The sequence below is a fragment of the Gouania willdenowi genome, chromosome 10 (assembly GCF_900634775.1).
Source record: "Gouania willdenowi chromosome 10, fGouWil2.1, whole genome shotgun sequence".
Taxonomy (NCBI): domain Eukaryota; kingdom Metazoa; phylum Chordata; class Actinopteri; order Blenniiformes; family Gobiesocidae; genus Gouania; species Gouania willdenowi.
Window position 1 is genome coordinate 16067778 of NC_041053.1, and position 14544 is coordinate 16082321.

At 38.1% G+C, this 14544-nt stretch overlaps 3 protein-coding genes across 6 annotated transcripts in view; all 3 read right to left on the bottom strand.

Annotated features, from left to right (window-relative positions):
- The window catches only part of LOC114471230 (protocadherin gamma-C5-like), a 252429-nt gene that overhangs the window by 177258 nt on the left and 60627 nt on the right, over positions 1-14544 (bottom strand). The window lies entirely within an intron of this gene.
- LOC114471485 (protocadherin gamma-A5-like) lies at positions 3840-6465 on the bottom strand. The gene has a single exon (XM_028460324.1). It carries the CDS (start codon positions 6288-6290, stop codon positions 3840-3842), a length of 2451 nt encoding a protein of 816 aa, XP_028316125.1. The 5' UTR covers positions 6291-6465.
- LOC114471486 (protocadherin beta-16-like) lies at positions 9942-14454 on the bottom strand. Its single transcript, XM_028460325.1, has 2 exons — positions 12008-14454; positions 9942-10022 (listed from the first exon to the last, which is right to left on the bottom strand). The coding sequence occupies exons 1-2, from the start codon at positions 14444-14446 to the stop codon at positions 9942-9944; spliced, it is 2520 nt and encodes an 839-aa protein (XP_028316126.1). The 5' UTR covers positions 14447-14454.

Genomic DNA, 14544 nt, shown 5'->3' on the forward strand with positions numbered 1-14544 from the left:
TTATATTGAGATTTGTGGAAATTTGCGGCAAGTTGGCCCATACAGACAGGTGGTAGGATACCTGAGGGGTTTTCCAGAAAGCGGGTTATGTTCATACTCTCAGAATGTTAGGGCTCAAATGAGGGAAACTCTGAGAATCCCATTCCAAAGAGCAAGGTCAATTCTTCTCTGAGTATGTCACCATGGTAACATTCTCCATGAACTGACCCTGCTCGCTGGGTTTCTGTTTGACTCCGCCCACCTGAACACCGCTTCTCAAAGAAAATTTTAATTTACCTTGACACTCTTCTCTGACCACACATTAGTATCATCACACACCACAGACGTGCACTCACATCAGTACAAATGTTGTGCTGCTTTATGTTTTTTTGTAAATGGTATAGTTTTTCTTCATAACATTGTAGATGCAGAGGTTTTAGTGAAAGGCTATGTATACAGAGCAATCAGAAAGGTTAATCTGCATTAAAACGCTTAATGATGTCTGCTGTAAAATCCCCGGTATACAAACCTGTGGCAAATCTAACGGGGGATATGTCAATTTAAAGGAACGCTCAAAGAGCAATATATGAATAGTACGGAAACACAACTGAATGTATACTAATTAACCTTAGAGTGAGCATTGCATAATGAATGCATACGGTTAGGGGTTCCAATTTTACATTAGAAAATGTTTTTTTGGGACGTCTATACGACTCTGGCGACTACATTACACTCAAAATCAATGTAAATTACGTGACTTCAAGCGGCCGTCAATGTCTGTAGAGCCGAAGCTGCACTGACAGGACTGTACACTTCCTCTTCTTACTGTGGTCAAATGTAGAATTTGAGTGAACTTATCCTTTAGTAACTCATGAGTTGATCATTTAAACCGTAATTACAAGTGGAGCTGTCTATGATAAATGCTGTAAACGTACGACTGTAGAAGAAGTGATCAGCTCTCTCTATGCAGCAGCCCCAGCTAAGCAGGTACATTCTGTTCTCAGGGTTGTTTGACCCCCTTCATACCAGCTGTAATGGAATCGGATACCCAGAGTTTCCCATAGCGAGGTATGTTGACCCAGAGTTTATGGATAGACTCAGAGTTTGTTGAACCTCCTTTTTGGAACACCCCTCTGATGGACTGTTGAAGTGACAACGATCTAAATATCAACATGGATAAAACAAACGAGATGGTTGTGGACTTTAGGAGAGAAGACCAACATGTCTCCCTCCTCCTCTACATCAAGGGGGAGAAGTGGAGATGGTCCACAGCTGTAAAGTGAGCCACCAACACAGTCAGCATGGTCAAAAAGATCCACCATCAGCTGATCTTTCTGAGGAGGCTAAACCAAGACTGAGCACTGCCATCCTCTCAGCCTTCCAAAGGTGTGGTTGAGAGCACACTGGTCTCCTCCATCACCTCACGATACGCTAACTGCTCAGCTGTGAACAGGAAGGCTCCCGTCCACAGACATACACCAGCTGAAGCAGGGACAGAGCAGCCCATATAATGGGAAACTCCAAACACCCAGCCCTCAGACTATTCATCCTCTTCCCTTCATGAAAAAGACTCTGCAGCATCAGAGCCCAGACAACAAGGCTAAGACTAATGAACAATATCAGCCAAAGCTCAGATGCTGCTACACATCCTCAAAACCTCATTATCCTGTGTGTTCTATTATGTTGTGTATTTGTGCTTTATTATTTCTACCCCCTTTTGTATAAGATTATATACTTTTATTTGTATTAAACATTTTTCTATGCATGCTTCAAGCCCAGAGACATAATTTTTCTTTCATACGGTATGTGACATAGAAATGGAAAAAGAAATACCCTGAACTTTAAACCTTGAGTAGCTTTAAAATAATTTAAAAATATTAAAGTTTTCCATCAACTGCAGAACAATTGAGGGGAAAAGTCAGAACAAAACATGGCAAAGTTGTTTTACACTAAAAAACGCATGCACTTGATAAGTATTTTGTATTGAAATGTATCAGTAATGTAACACCTGAACCACTCAGTTCTTTTATCCAGAAACAAAACAGCAATTACAGTCACCATGAGGTTCCATCAATCATAACTGTCAGATCCCACACTGCAGGACTTTATTTAGTCATTCTGCCTATATTTACAAAAGTGCCAAGCTGTGGAATCCACTACAACTCTAGACCTTATCAGATTTTAAAATGTTTACCTATAGGCTTAAGTCTTGGCTGAAAGAATATCAAAATTGTACCCATTTGTAAATAGCTGTGTGTGTATGTGAATGTTTTTTATAATCTTTGTATTGGGGCTTGGTAAGTTTTATTGTTTTGACTGTATTTCACTGTAGTGTAGAAAGGCCCAAGAGAGTATTTGTGAAATAGCATTAGCTACATAATATGTGCATAACATCAACTGCAAACCTTTCTATCAATGTTGAATTGCATTCTCCCTGTCAAATAATACTATGAATAAAATACATTAAAAAATGTTTTTAAAAAATTGATTTAATTTTTTTTAAACCAATTTTGATGCAAAAAAAAAAAATTCAATGAAGAGAAAAAACTATATTGATGGGTACTATGATGATGGAAATATTCACATTTTGAATTAATGTAAATAAAGAGTGGGAAAAAAGTTGGAAAAATCCCAATGAATGTAATATTCAAGTCTTGTCACAAGAAAATTAAAAAAAAGGATTTACCAGCAAAAGCTCTTGAATTTACCAAGAAAAAAATGGATATTGCTTAATGGTTCAGTCAAGTTACTTACAGAGGACAATTTTTTTAAATTTTATATTATTTTGGAAACATTTATCAACAAATTAAACCCATGTGCTCAAGTTGAAAACACAGCACAAGACACCAGAAGAACAATGCAAAATAAAAAAAAAAAGATAAACTATAACTTGAACTACACTTCAAAGTTGAAACAAAAGTTTGGAACTAAAACAAAAAAGAAACATTCTGTAATTAATAAATGAAAAAACAACCCAACAGCATCAAACTCTAATTCTGACAATTCTAACAGCTACAACTTTGAATACAAAACCAAAAACCTACCGAGAAAAGGACCACAAAGACAATACTGAACAAATATATACAGGACAAATAACCGGTCAAAGCCCCAGCCCTAGCATAAGACCAGTATATTTTTAATGTAGAAAATATAGTATACATAATTTTGTAAAACGCGTGTTTAAAATCTAAGTAATAATGTAACACCAAATCACAGTGAAAGGGGATCTTGAGGAATTAATTAAGTCTTCTGTCTACAACTTTAGTAACTTAAAGACGTACATATCACGTAAAATGATAACTTCAGCTTTGGTGACACGCAAATAACACAGTCGTAATAGTTTTTAATTTTATCTGAAAAAACACCTTAGGTAATTATTTTTTTTAAATGATACAAAAAAACGTATCACAACATTCTTGAACCATTAGAAAATTAAAATCCAGCAATAGAAATTTAAAAATTTGTATTTGGAAAAAAAAAAAAAAAAAAAAAAAAAAAAGATGCTGAATAAGTGTGTGAATCGCTCAAACTTTTTTTTTCTTTGGATGAGCATTTGTGAATATTAATAAACAGAGATGTATCAGCAGCTGTACTTGATGATTAAAATAAACAGTTTGCAGATGTTATTAGTGCATTGAAAATATTGCAAAAATAAATAGGGAAAAACAAGATGTGACCAAATTCATTCTGTTGTTCGACTTTAGTCCCTAAATATACAACCATATAAAATGTTGACCAAATTACTATATATACTTAAAAAAAAAAAAAAAATCATGAAGGTTTTATATTTCTTGATTTCTAGTTAAAACCACAAACATACACAAACATGATGCACAAAATTGCAAGATATCAGCAAGTGTTTAGAGACTAACCTCCAGAGGAGAATCTGGTTCATCCAGGATGTTCCTGTCACTCTGTATCCGCTGCATGGTCCCTGTTGAACTGGGCTCCATTATCAGCACGTTCTGACTACCAGCTCTGCCGAACTTACAGTCACTCTTTCTGGAGTCTGTGGTCCTGCACACCTCGTAATTGTACACGTGTGGGAGAGTCCCTGTCCCCAAAGTGTCTGAGTAACGTGGTGGATAATATGGGATCACAGGCAGCTTGGACTGATACAGGATGCGAGACTGTCTCCATCTGTAGATCTTCACTGAGATGATCACCACTAAACAGGTGATGAACAGGAAGGAGACTACAGCCAGAGCCAGCACTAAGTAAAAAGTCAGGTTGTCCTTGTACTCCTTGTCGTGTGTGAAGTCAGTGAACTCTGACAGCACTTCAGGGAAGCTGTCGGCCACCGCCACGTTCACAATGACTGTAGCTGAACGAGAGGGCTGCCCGTTGTCCTCCACTATAACAGTCAGTCTTTGTTTCACTGCATCTTTATCACTCACTTGGCGGATAGTTCTGATCTCTCCATTCTGTAAGCCCACTTCAAACAGCGCCCTGTCTGTGGCTTTCTGCAGTTTATACGAGAGCCAGGCATTCTGTCCAGAGTCCACATCAACAGCCACCACTTTAGTCACCAGATAGCCCACATCTGCTGAACGGGGAACCATCTCAGCCACCACAGAGCCACCAGTCTGGACTGGGTACAGCACCTGAGGGGGGTTGTCGTTCTGGTCCTGGATCAGGATTTTCACTGTCACGTTGCTGCTGAGAGGAGGAGAACCTCCATCCTGAGCTTTGACCACAAACAGCAGCTCTTTGATTTGTTCATAATCAAATGAGCGCACTGCGTGTACGACTCCACTCTCTGCATTGACTGAAACAAAGTCAGAAATTGGAGATCCGCCCACATTGGTCTCCTCCAGGATGTAGGAAACACGAGCGTTCTGGTTCTCATCAGGATCTTTAGCTCTCAGTGTGAGCACAGAGAGACCTGGAGAGTTGTTCTCTGTGATGAACGTGTTGTAAACACTTTGTAAAAACACTGGAGCGTTATCATTAACATCAGACACCTTCAAATGAAAGGTTCTCCTCACTGAGAGAGGAGGCAGCCCTGAATCTGTGGCTACAACAGTGATGTTATAATCTGAAACACCTTCACGGTCCAACACAGTATCTGTTACCAAAGTGTAATAATTCCTCAGATTAGATTTGATCTTAAAAGGTGAATTTTCTTCTATTTTACAGTTGACCTGTCCGTTATCACCTGAATCCAGGTCTTTGACATTAATGATGCCAATAGTTGTACCAGGAGGAGAGTCCTCTGACACAGGACTGGTGAAGGACATGACGCTGATAGTCGGGGCGTTGTCATTAACATCAGTCACTTCAATGATCACTTTACTGGAATCTGTTAATCCTCCCTGATCCTTAGCATCTATTCTGAATTCATATTTTTTATCCTTTTCATAATCAATAGACCCTTTAATTGATATTTTTCCAGATTTTTCCTCTAACGTGAATATATTTTTTAGACTACTGTCAAGATCAGAAAAAAGAAACGTCACAATTCTATTTGATCCATGATCAGCGTCACTGGCGTTTACAGTTATAACGTAGGTATCCTTTGGAGAGTTTTCTAACACTGTAGCTTTATATACAGACTGATTAAATACTGGTGCATTATCATTAACATCTAAAACTATAATATCAATATTTACTGTACCAGATCGCTGCGGAGTCCCACCGTCTACAGCTATTAATTTCAGAGACAGAGATGGATTTGTCTCCCTGTCCAAAGGCTTCTGCAGCACCATCTCTGCGTATTTCTTTCCATCTGCGTTTGAATTCTGTTTCAGGATGAAATTCTCGTTTTCTGTTAAAAAATACTCCTTTAATCCGTTCACACCCACATCCTGATCTTCTGCAATGGGTAAAGAAAAACGAGCCCCAATTACAGCACTTTCACTGATTTCAAAATTAATCCTGTTTCTTTTAAACACAGGAGAATGATCGTTTATATCCGTGATTTCAACAGTGACCTGATGCAGCTCCATCGGATTCTCTAAAATGATCTCAAAGCTGAAGCTGCACGGTGTCACGTCCCCGCAGAGCTGCTCTCGGTCGATCCTCTCATTCACCACTAAAGTCCCTTTGTCTGCCTTCAGCTCCGTGTACTGGATGCTCTCTCCGCTCACGATCCGGGCCCGACCAGAACGGAGCCTTTTCAGGTCCAAACCGAGGTCCTGCGCTACGTTACCGATCAGAGATCCTTTCTTCATCTCCTCCGGGATTGAATATCGGATGTGTCCTGATACCAAAGGACTGAAGCACAGCAAGAGAGACAAAAGCCTCCAAACATGTCCGCATCCACAACGCCATTTTACGCAGCGCGTTTCTGCTCGTGCTCCAAGTGCCATAGTGACAAAAAAAACACAAAACTGTGAAATAAATCCGACCAATTATGATCAGAAACGATGTAAATCTCCGACAATAATTTCCAATAAGAAATGATGGCAGTATATCATTTACTGCATGTATCTGAGAGCTGACGTGCGTCTGCTCTAAACGTCAGCCGATGAACTGCAGCTCATCTCTTTTTCTCCTGGTCCACAGACACAGGGAGGGGATCATGTTGTCAGCATTAATGTAATAATTTAGATTGTCCAACAGCGTCCCTTAGAGTTCAGAACAAGAAACACAGCCTCATGACATTGAGTGCTATCTAAATATTTTAAATAGCCAAATCTGGCCCTTTGAAGCATTCAATTAGACCCCCAGGATATAATATAAACTAGAGACAAAAAATTCATCAATTAAGAAATTACAAACTAATTCCATTGTAGATATCACAGCCCACAAATTAAATGAAACTCAATAATATTTGGAGGAGTCAAAGCTTTCTCACACTTAAATTACATGATGACAGTTATTTGTAATCACAAAATGTTGAGATATCTCTTATATTTTTCAAAATCGTGCTATTATCCTCTAATCATTCCACAAAGTTTCCTAAAAAATGAATAGAAATTGAGCACAAAGTAAATTTAACCGAAGATCCTGCCGAGACTGATGTATTTTACATATTGTTTGAAGATTGTCAGTGACTTCCATTCCTTAAGTATCATTTATATGTCGTTGTGCAAACAAAACACATGAAAGTTAAACATGCTTTTTTCCCCCGCCTAAAATCTACCACCCACTCAATTTGAAATTGGTCTCTATTTGGCCCCCGAACTACTTTTTTTTTTAAATTGAAATATTAATGTATTTAGTGTAATTTAAAGATTGTGTGAAGTTTTAGAAACCAAAAAAAGCAAACATGTTTAAAATGTACACTGAAAAGGCTTTTTCAAACATGAATGCTTGGGTACAAGGCACAGGAAGAAAATTCAGTAAAGTATAGAGCAAATACTATTAAAATATGCCAACTATATGTCAAGAAAAGAACCATGTAAAAATGGACAAATAAATGTTGAAAATAATGTTTCAGTTAAAAGAAGGGAAAAAAAAATGCTTGTATTCATCAGGTCAATGTACAGATGCAACAATAAATACAGTTCTACAAGACGCTGTCCATGGTGCTGAATGAGTCTGTAAAATGATTTTGCAAACACATAACAATTAATATTGTAATAAACTTTGCAAGTACTGTAAATGTTCATTTTTAAGGGTCTATAAATCATGAAACGGTGTCAAAGGAATAAATGTGAAATAGAACAATTCTGTAATGTACCGGTACATATGTATCAGGGAGGAGGATGAGGTGCAGTACAGGGCTGCTGTGGCCAGCTTTGTCACATGGAGGGAGCTGAACCATCTCCAGCATGTGACACAGACTAAGGAGCTGATTGTGGATCTGAATAAAACCAAGAACCCGGCCAGCACTGTCTCCATCCAGGCGGACAGTGTGTGTGACAGTATATGGAGGAGAACAAACACCTCGGACTAGTGATTGATAACAAACTGGACTGGGGGAAGAACACTGACTCCCTCTGCAGGAAGGGCCAAAGCTGCCTCTATTTTCTCAGACAGCTGAAGTCCTTCAACATCTGCAGAAAAATGCTGAGGATGTTTTGAGTCTGTGGTTGCGAGTGCGATCCTCTACGCTGTTGTTTTCTGGGGGAGCAGACGAAGGGTCGCAGACACCAACAGACTCATCAGCAAGGCCAGTGACATTGTGGGGATTAAACTGGACTCTCTTACAGTGGTGACAGAGAGGAGGACCCTGTCCAAGGTGAAGGCCATCTTGGTCAATGAGTCCCACCCACTCCATGATGTGCTGGGAAGCCACAAGAGCACCTTCAGCATCAGGCTGATCCCACCATGGTGCTCCACAAAATGCCACAGGAAATCATTCCTGCCTGTGGCGGTCAAACTACAATGCATTTCTGTAACTGGACAGCTTTGATCGTTGTACATATCTGTATATTTGTATTATTATTATTATTATTATTATGTATCTTATTTTATTTTTACTATTGTAATGTGTGCACTTGTATTTAATCATTATTTAATTAACCGTCTTTTACTTAATTATACACGTTTTTCTTCTCTTTTTTTGTTTCGTGTTTATTCTTTTTATTTGTAATAATTCTTGAGTGGCTGTAACGCAAGTAATTTCCCCCCTGGGATAAATAAAGTAATTTTGATTCTGATTCTGTTTCTGACATATGAAGGAGGACAATTAATTTAAGTATGAAAATATAACAACACACCAACTAATAAAAAGACTGTATAAGACCAATAAAAAACTTGAAAATAAACTGAAAAAGGAGCAAGCTGGTTAGAAAATGGATGATTGTATTGAAACAAAAATCATGTTTTAGATTAAAAATTTGTTTAGGTCAGTATCTAGATTAAACAATAAAAACACAATAAAGCGGCACACTATAGCAGCATGATAGAATTTAAGTGTTTTATGAAACTTTACAAGTATATATGTTTTTAAAGGAATTTACAAGTAATAAAACACTGTACTTAAAATAATTGTATCATATATGGTGTATAAGGAGTTCAATTCAACCAAGTTATTTTTAAGTGAAGAAAATTCTGTATAGATTTACAAACAAAATAAATTATGCAAAAATATTCAGTTTTTATTATTCTGAGATTTTATATTTTTCATCAAAGCAAACTAATATAGAAATGTTTTTTTTTTTTTTTCTAAATGAATGTAACTCATACTATTCGATGAATGAAAACAGAAATTAAAAAAATGCAAAATGAATAACATCATAAAATACAATAAAGAATAAAATTATTTACATCACGTTGTTTTTTTAAAAATTTGAACCAAAACACACATGATATCTCAGTTATTGTATATAAAAGTGGACTTAGACCAGTACGCATAGAGGAAAAACTCTCAGATGGCTCCATCTTATCTGTGGTCCTCTCTGTTCTCACCCACCTGGAGAGATACATATACGTCAGGCTGCTTTTCCTTTAGCTCTGCCTTCAACACAATCAAACTGCTGACATAGTTAAAAAAAAACTGCTTCTGTTTACACTACCAGATTCCACCTGCATCTGTGGACTTCCTATCACACAGACAGACAGTGAGGATCAACAACATCTCCTCCTCCACCATCATCCTCAACACTGGCTCTTCTTAGGGCTGCATTCTCAGTCCTCTGCTCTACACTCTGCTCATTTATACCATTGCTCTGCTTAACACCTGGGCAATCTTATTTTGAAGTGCGGATGACACAGCGGTAGTGAGATTAATAATCCATACTGGTGCAGGGACAACAATCATACCAATGTGCGTAAAACAAAGGAGATGGAGTGGACTTTAGGAGAGGAGACCATGCCTCCCTCCCCCTCTGCTCTCTATATCCAGGGAGAAACTGTGGAGATGCTCCACAGCATTAAGTATCAGAGGTTCACATCTCCAGAGGATTAAAGTGAGCCACAAACACATCAGCATAGTCATAAGGTCCACCGATAGCTCTTCTTTCTGAGGAGTCTAAAGCAAGTGTGACTGAGCCCTGCAGTCCTCTCAGCCCTCCAAAGGTGTGGTGGAGAGCACACTGGCCTCATCCATCACCCCATGGTACGCAAACTGCTCAGCTGTGAACAGGAAGGCTATGCAGAGCGTGGAAGATCACCCAGAGAAGATGCCCCGCTGCACCCTCCCCTCCACAGACCTGAAGCAAAGGCAGACGCCAAACACCCAACACCAAACTATTCAACCAAAAAAAAAAAAAAAGAAAAAATGCAGCATCAGAGCCCAGACATCAAGGCTCACACCTTCTTCTAGAATCTCAGACAAATGAACAATATAAGCCAAAGCTCTGATGCTGCTACACATCCTCTAAACCTCATACTCCAGTGTTTTATATTGTGTATTTTGCTCTGTTATTTCAACACCATTTTGTATTACATTATATACTTTTGCTTTTATTAATAAGCATGCTACTGACACAGATGAACATTTTTTTGTTTTTATGTGACATAGAAATGACAAGAATGACTTTGAACTTTAAAGCTTGAGTATATATGTTTCAAATTAATTTCAAAACATTGATGTTTTCCTTCAATTGCAGAACATTTGAGGGGAAGAGTCAGAACAAAACATGGCAAATTCATTTTACACTGAAATACTTATGCACTTGATATGTATTTTGCATAGCTGATGTGAGTGTGTGGATCACCTATAGCCAGTTGGTGCTAAATCTAAAGCTGAGAAAATAATTAGAAAAGGACCACAGAGTAAATTAAGACAATACCGTACAAATATAAACAGTAGTGTGTTATTTTTCTGTATTTCATTAATGGCAAATAACACATCAAAGTCCCATCCCTAACATAAGACCAATATAATAATCGATGTACAAAATATAGAGTAAATATTTTTGTAAAAGGCGTCTTTAAAATCTAAGGAGTAATGCAACACCAAATCACATTGAAAGGGGATTTTGAAAGGTTAAAAGTGTTGTCGAAAACTTTAGAACCTTAAAGACATATTTTATGTAAAATGATTACTTTAGATTAGGTGACTCGGAAAGAATGTAGTCCTAATAACTTTCAATTTTATCTGAAAAGACACATTGGCAAATTATGTTCATGTACATACCTTTAATCTAAATGTTCTACTGCACTACTTATCAATGCTCTACTGCACTATTTTCCTTTTATTATTATTATTATATTTTATTATTATCTTTCTTTTCTATTATTTTCCTTCTTTTATCTTATTTTTTAATTTTTATTTTGTATCTATTTAATTATTTTTTATATTATTATTATTATTATTATTATTATTATTATTATTATTATTATTATTATTATTATTATTATTATCATCATCTTGTTATTTGCACATTCTAGTCTAACTACTGTTTATATTTATACTTATGTTTATACTTATTATCATCTTTTCTAGCTGATTGTTTATTGTTGAAAAAATTTTGTTTTCACTATTGGAGAGAGCACAGTTAAATTCCTCGTGTGTACAACATACACTTGGCGAATAAAGATGATTCTGATTCTGATTCTGATTCTGATTATATGTATATTTTTTTAAATGATAAAAAAAAAAAAAAATCAATACACTCTTGAGCCAATAAATCCAGAATTAGAAATGTAAAAATGTATATTTCGAAAAAAAAAAAAAGAAAAGCTGAAGTGTGTGAATCGCTCAAACTTTTTTGCTTTAGATGAGCATTTGTGAATATTATTAGAGAGAGATTGTAATAACAGCAGCTGTACTTGATGAAAATAAACTCTCAGTTTGCAGGTGTTATAGGTGTTTTAAAAATATTGCAAAAAGAAATAGGGAAAAACAAGATGTGACCAACATCCATTTGTTTGACTTTAGTCTATAAAAATACAACCAAATAAAATGTTGACAAAATTGCAGTAGATCCTTTACAAATATATCTTAATAGTAATATATATCCGCAGTTTTCTATTTAAAACCACAAACATACACACAAATATATGATGCACAAAATTGCAAGATATCAGCAAGTATTTGGAGACTAACCTCCAGAGCAGAGATGATGGTATAAAAAGGTTATATATATTCCCTTGAAAAAAAATATGAAATAGTTTATGTTGCTGAAAATGTGAACCAAAAAGACAGAATAAAAAATTAATTGTAAGAAATAAGTAAATTAAACCAACTAACCTCCAGAGGAGAATCTGGTTCATCCAGGATGTTCCTGTCACTCTGTATCCGCTGCATGGTCCCTGTTGAACTGGGCTCCATTATCAGCACGTTCTGACTACCAGCTCTGCCAAACTTACAGTCACTCTTTCTGGAGTCTGTGGTCCTGCACACCTCGTAATTGTACACGTGTGGGAGAGTCCCTGTCCCCAAAGTGTCTGAGTAACGTGGTGGATAATATGGGATCACAGGCAGCTTGGACTGATACAGGATGCGAGACTGTCTCCATCTGTAGATCTTCACTGAGATGATCACCACTAAACAGGTGATGAACAGGAAGGAGACTACAGCCAGAGCCAGCACTAAGTAAAAAGTCAGGTTGTCCTTGTACTCCTTGTCGTGTGTGAAGTCAGTGAACTCTGACAGCACTTCAGGGAAGCTGTCGGCCACCGCCACGTTCACAATGACTGTAGCTGAACGAGAGGGCTGCCCGTTGTCCTCCACTATAACAGTCAGTCTTTGTTTCACTGCATCTTTATCACTCACTTGGCGGATAGTTCTGATCTCTCCATTCTGTAAGCCCACTTCAAACAGCGCCCTGTCTGTGGCTTTCTGCAGTTTATACGAGAGCCAGGCATTCTGTCCAGAGTCCACATCAACAGCCACCACTTTAGTCACCAGATAGCCCACATCTGCTGAACGGGGAACCATCTCAGCCACCACAGAGCCACCAGTCTGGACTGGGTACAGCACCTGAGGGGGGTTGTCGTTCTGGTCCTGGATCAGGATTTTCACAGTCACGTTACTGCTGAGAGGAGGAGAACCTCCATCCTGAGCTTTGACCACAAACAGCAGCTCTTTGATTTGTTCATAATCAAATGAGCGCACTGCGTGTACGACTCCGCTCTCTGCATTGACTGAAACAAAGTCAGAAATTGGAGATCCGCCCACATTGGTCTCCTCCAGGATGTAGGAAACACGAGCGTTCTGGTTCTCATCAGGATCTTTAGCTCTCAGTGTGAGCACAGAAAGACCTGGAGAGTTGTTCTCTGTGATGAACGTGTTGTAAACACTTTGTAAAAACACTGGAGCGTTATCATTAACATCAGACACCTTCAAATGAAAGGTTCTCCTCACTGAGAGAGGAGGCAGCCCTGAATCTGTGGCTACAACAGTGATGTTATAATCTGAAACACCTTCACGGTCCAACACAGTATCTGTTACCAAAGTGTAATAATTCCTCAGATTAGATTTGATCTTAAAAGGTGAATTTTCTTCTATTTTACAGTTGACCTGTCCGTTATCACCTGAATCCAGGTCTTTGACATTAATGATGCCAATAGTTGTACCAGGAGGAGAGTCCTCTGACACAGGACTGGTGAAGGACATGACGCTGATAGTCGGGGCGTTGTCATTAACATCAGTCACTTCAATGATCACTTTACTGGAATCTCTCAAACCTCCCTGATCTTTAGCATCTATTCTGAATTCATATTTTTTATCCTTTTCATAATCAATAGAGCCTTTAATTGATATTATTCCAGTTTCTTCATTAATTGTAAAAACATTTAATAAACTACTGTCTATTTCGGAGAAATGATACGTCACAACTCCATTTGATCCATGATCAGCGTCACTGGCGTTTACAGTTATAACGTAGGTATCCTTTGGAGAGTTTTCTAACACTGTAGCTTTATATACAGACTGATTAAATACTGGTGCATTATCATTGGCATCTAAAACTGTAATATCTATATTTACTGTACCAGATCGCTGCGGAGTCCCACCGTCTACAGCTATTAATTTCAGAGACAGAAATGGATTTGTCTCCCTGTCCAAAGGCTTCTGCAGCACCATCTCTGCGTATTTCTTTCCATCTGCGTTTGAATTCTGTTTAAGAATGAAATTCTCGTTTTCTGTTAAAAAATATTCCTTCAGTCCGTTCACACCCACATCCTGATCTTCTGCACTAATCAAAGAAAAACCAGCTCCAATTACAGCACTTTCACTGATGTCAAAATTAATCTTGTTTCTTTTAAACACAGGAGAATGATCGTTTATATCCGTGATTTCAACAGTGACCTGATGCAGCTCCATCGGATTCTCTAAAATGATCTCAAAGCTGAAGCTGCACGGTGTCACGTCCCCGCAGAGCTGCTCTCGGTCGATCCTCTCATTCACCACTAAAGTCCCTTTGTCTGCCTTCAGCTCCGTGTACTGGATGCTCTCTCCGCTCACGATCCGGGCCCGACCAGAACGGAGCCTTTTCAGGTCCAAACCGAGGTCCTGCGCTACGTTACCGATCAGAGATCCTTTCTTCATCTCCTCCGGGATTGAATATCGGATGTGTCCTGATACCAAAGGACTGAAGCACAGCAAGAGAGACAAAAGCCTCCAAACATGTCCGCATCCACAACGCCATTTTACGCAGCGCGTTTCTGCTCGTGCTCCAAGTGCCATAGTGACAAAAAAACACTAAACTGTGAAATAAATCCGACCAATTATGATCAGAAACGATGTAAACTTCCGACAATGATTTCCAATTAGAAATGATGGCA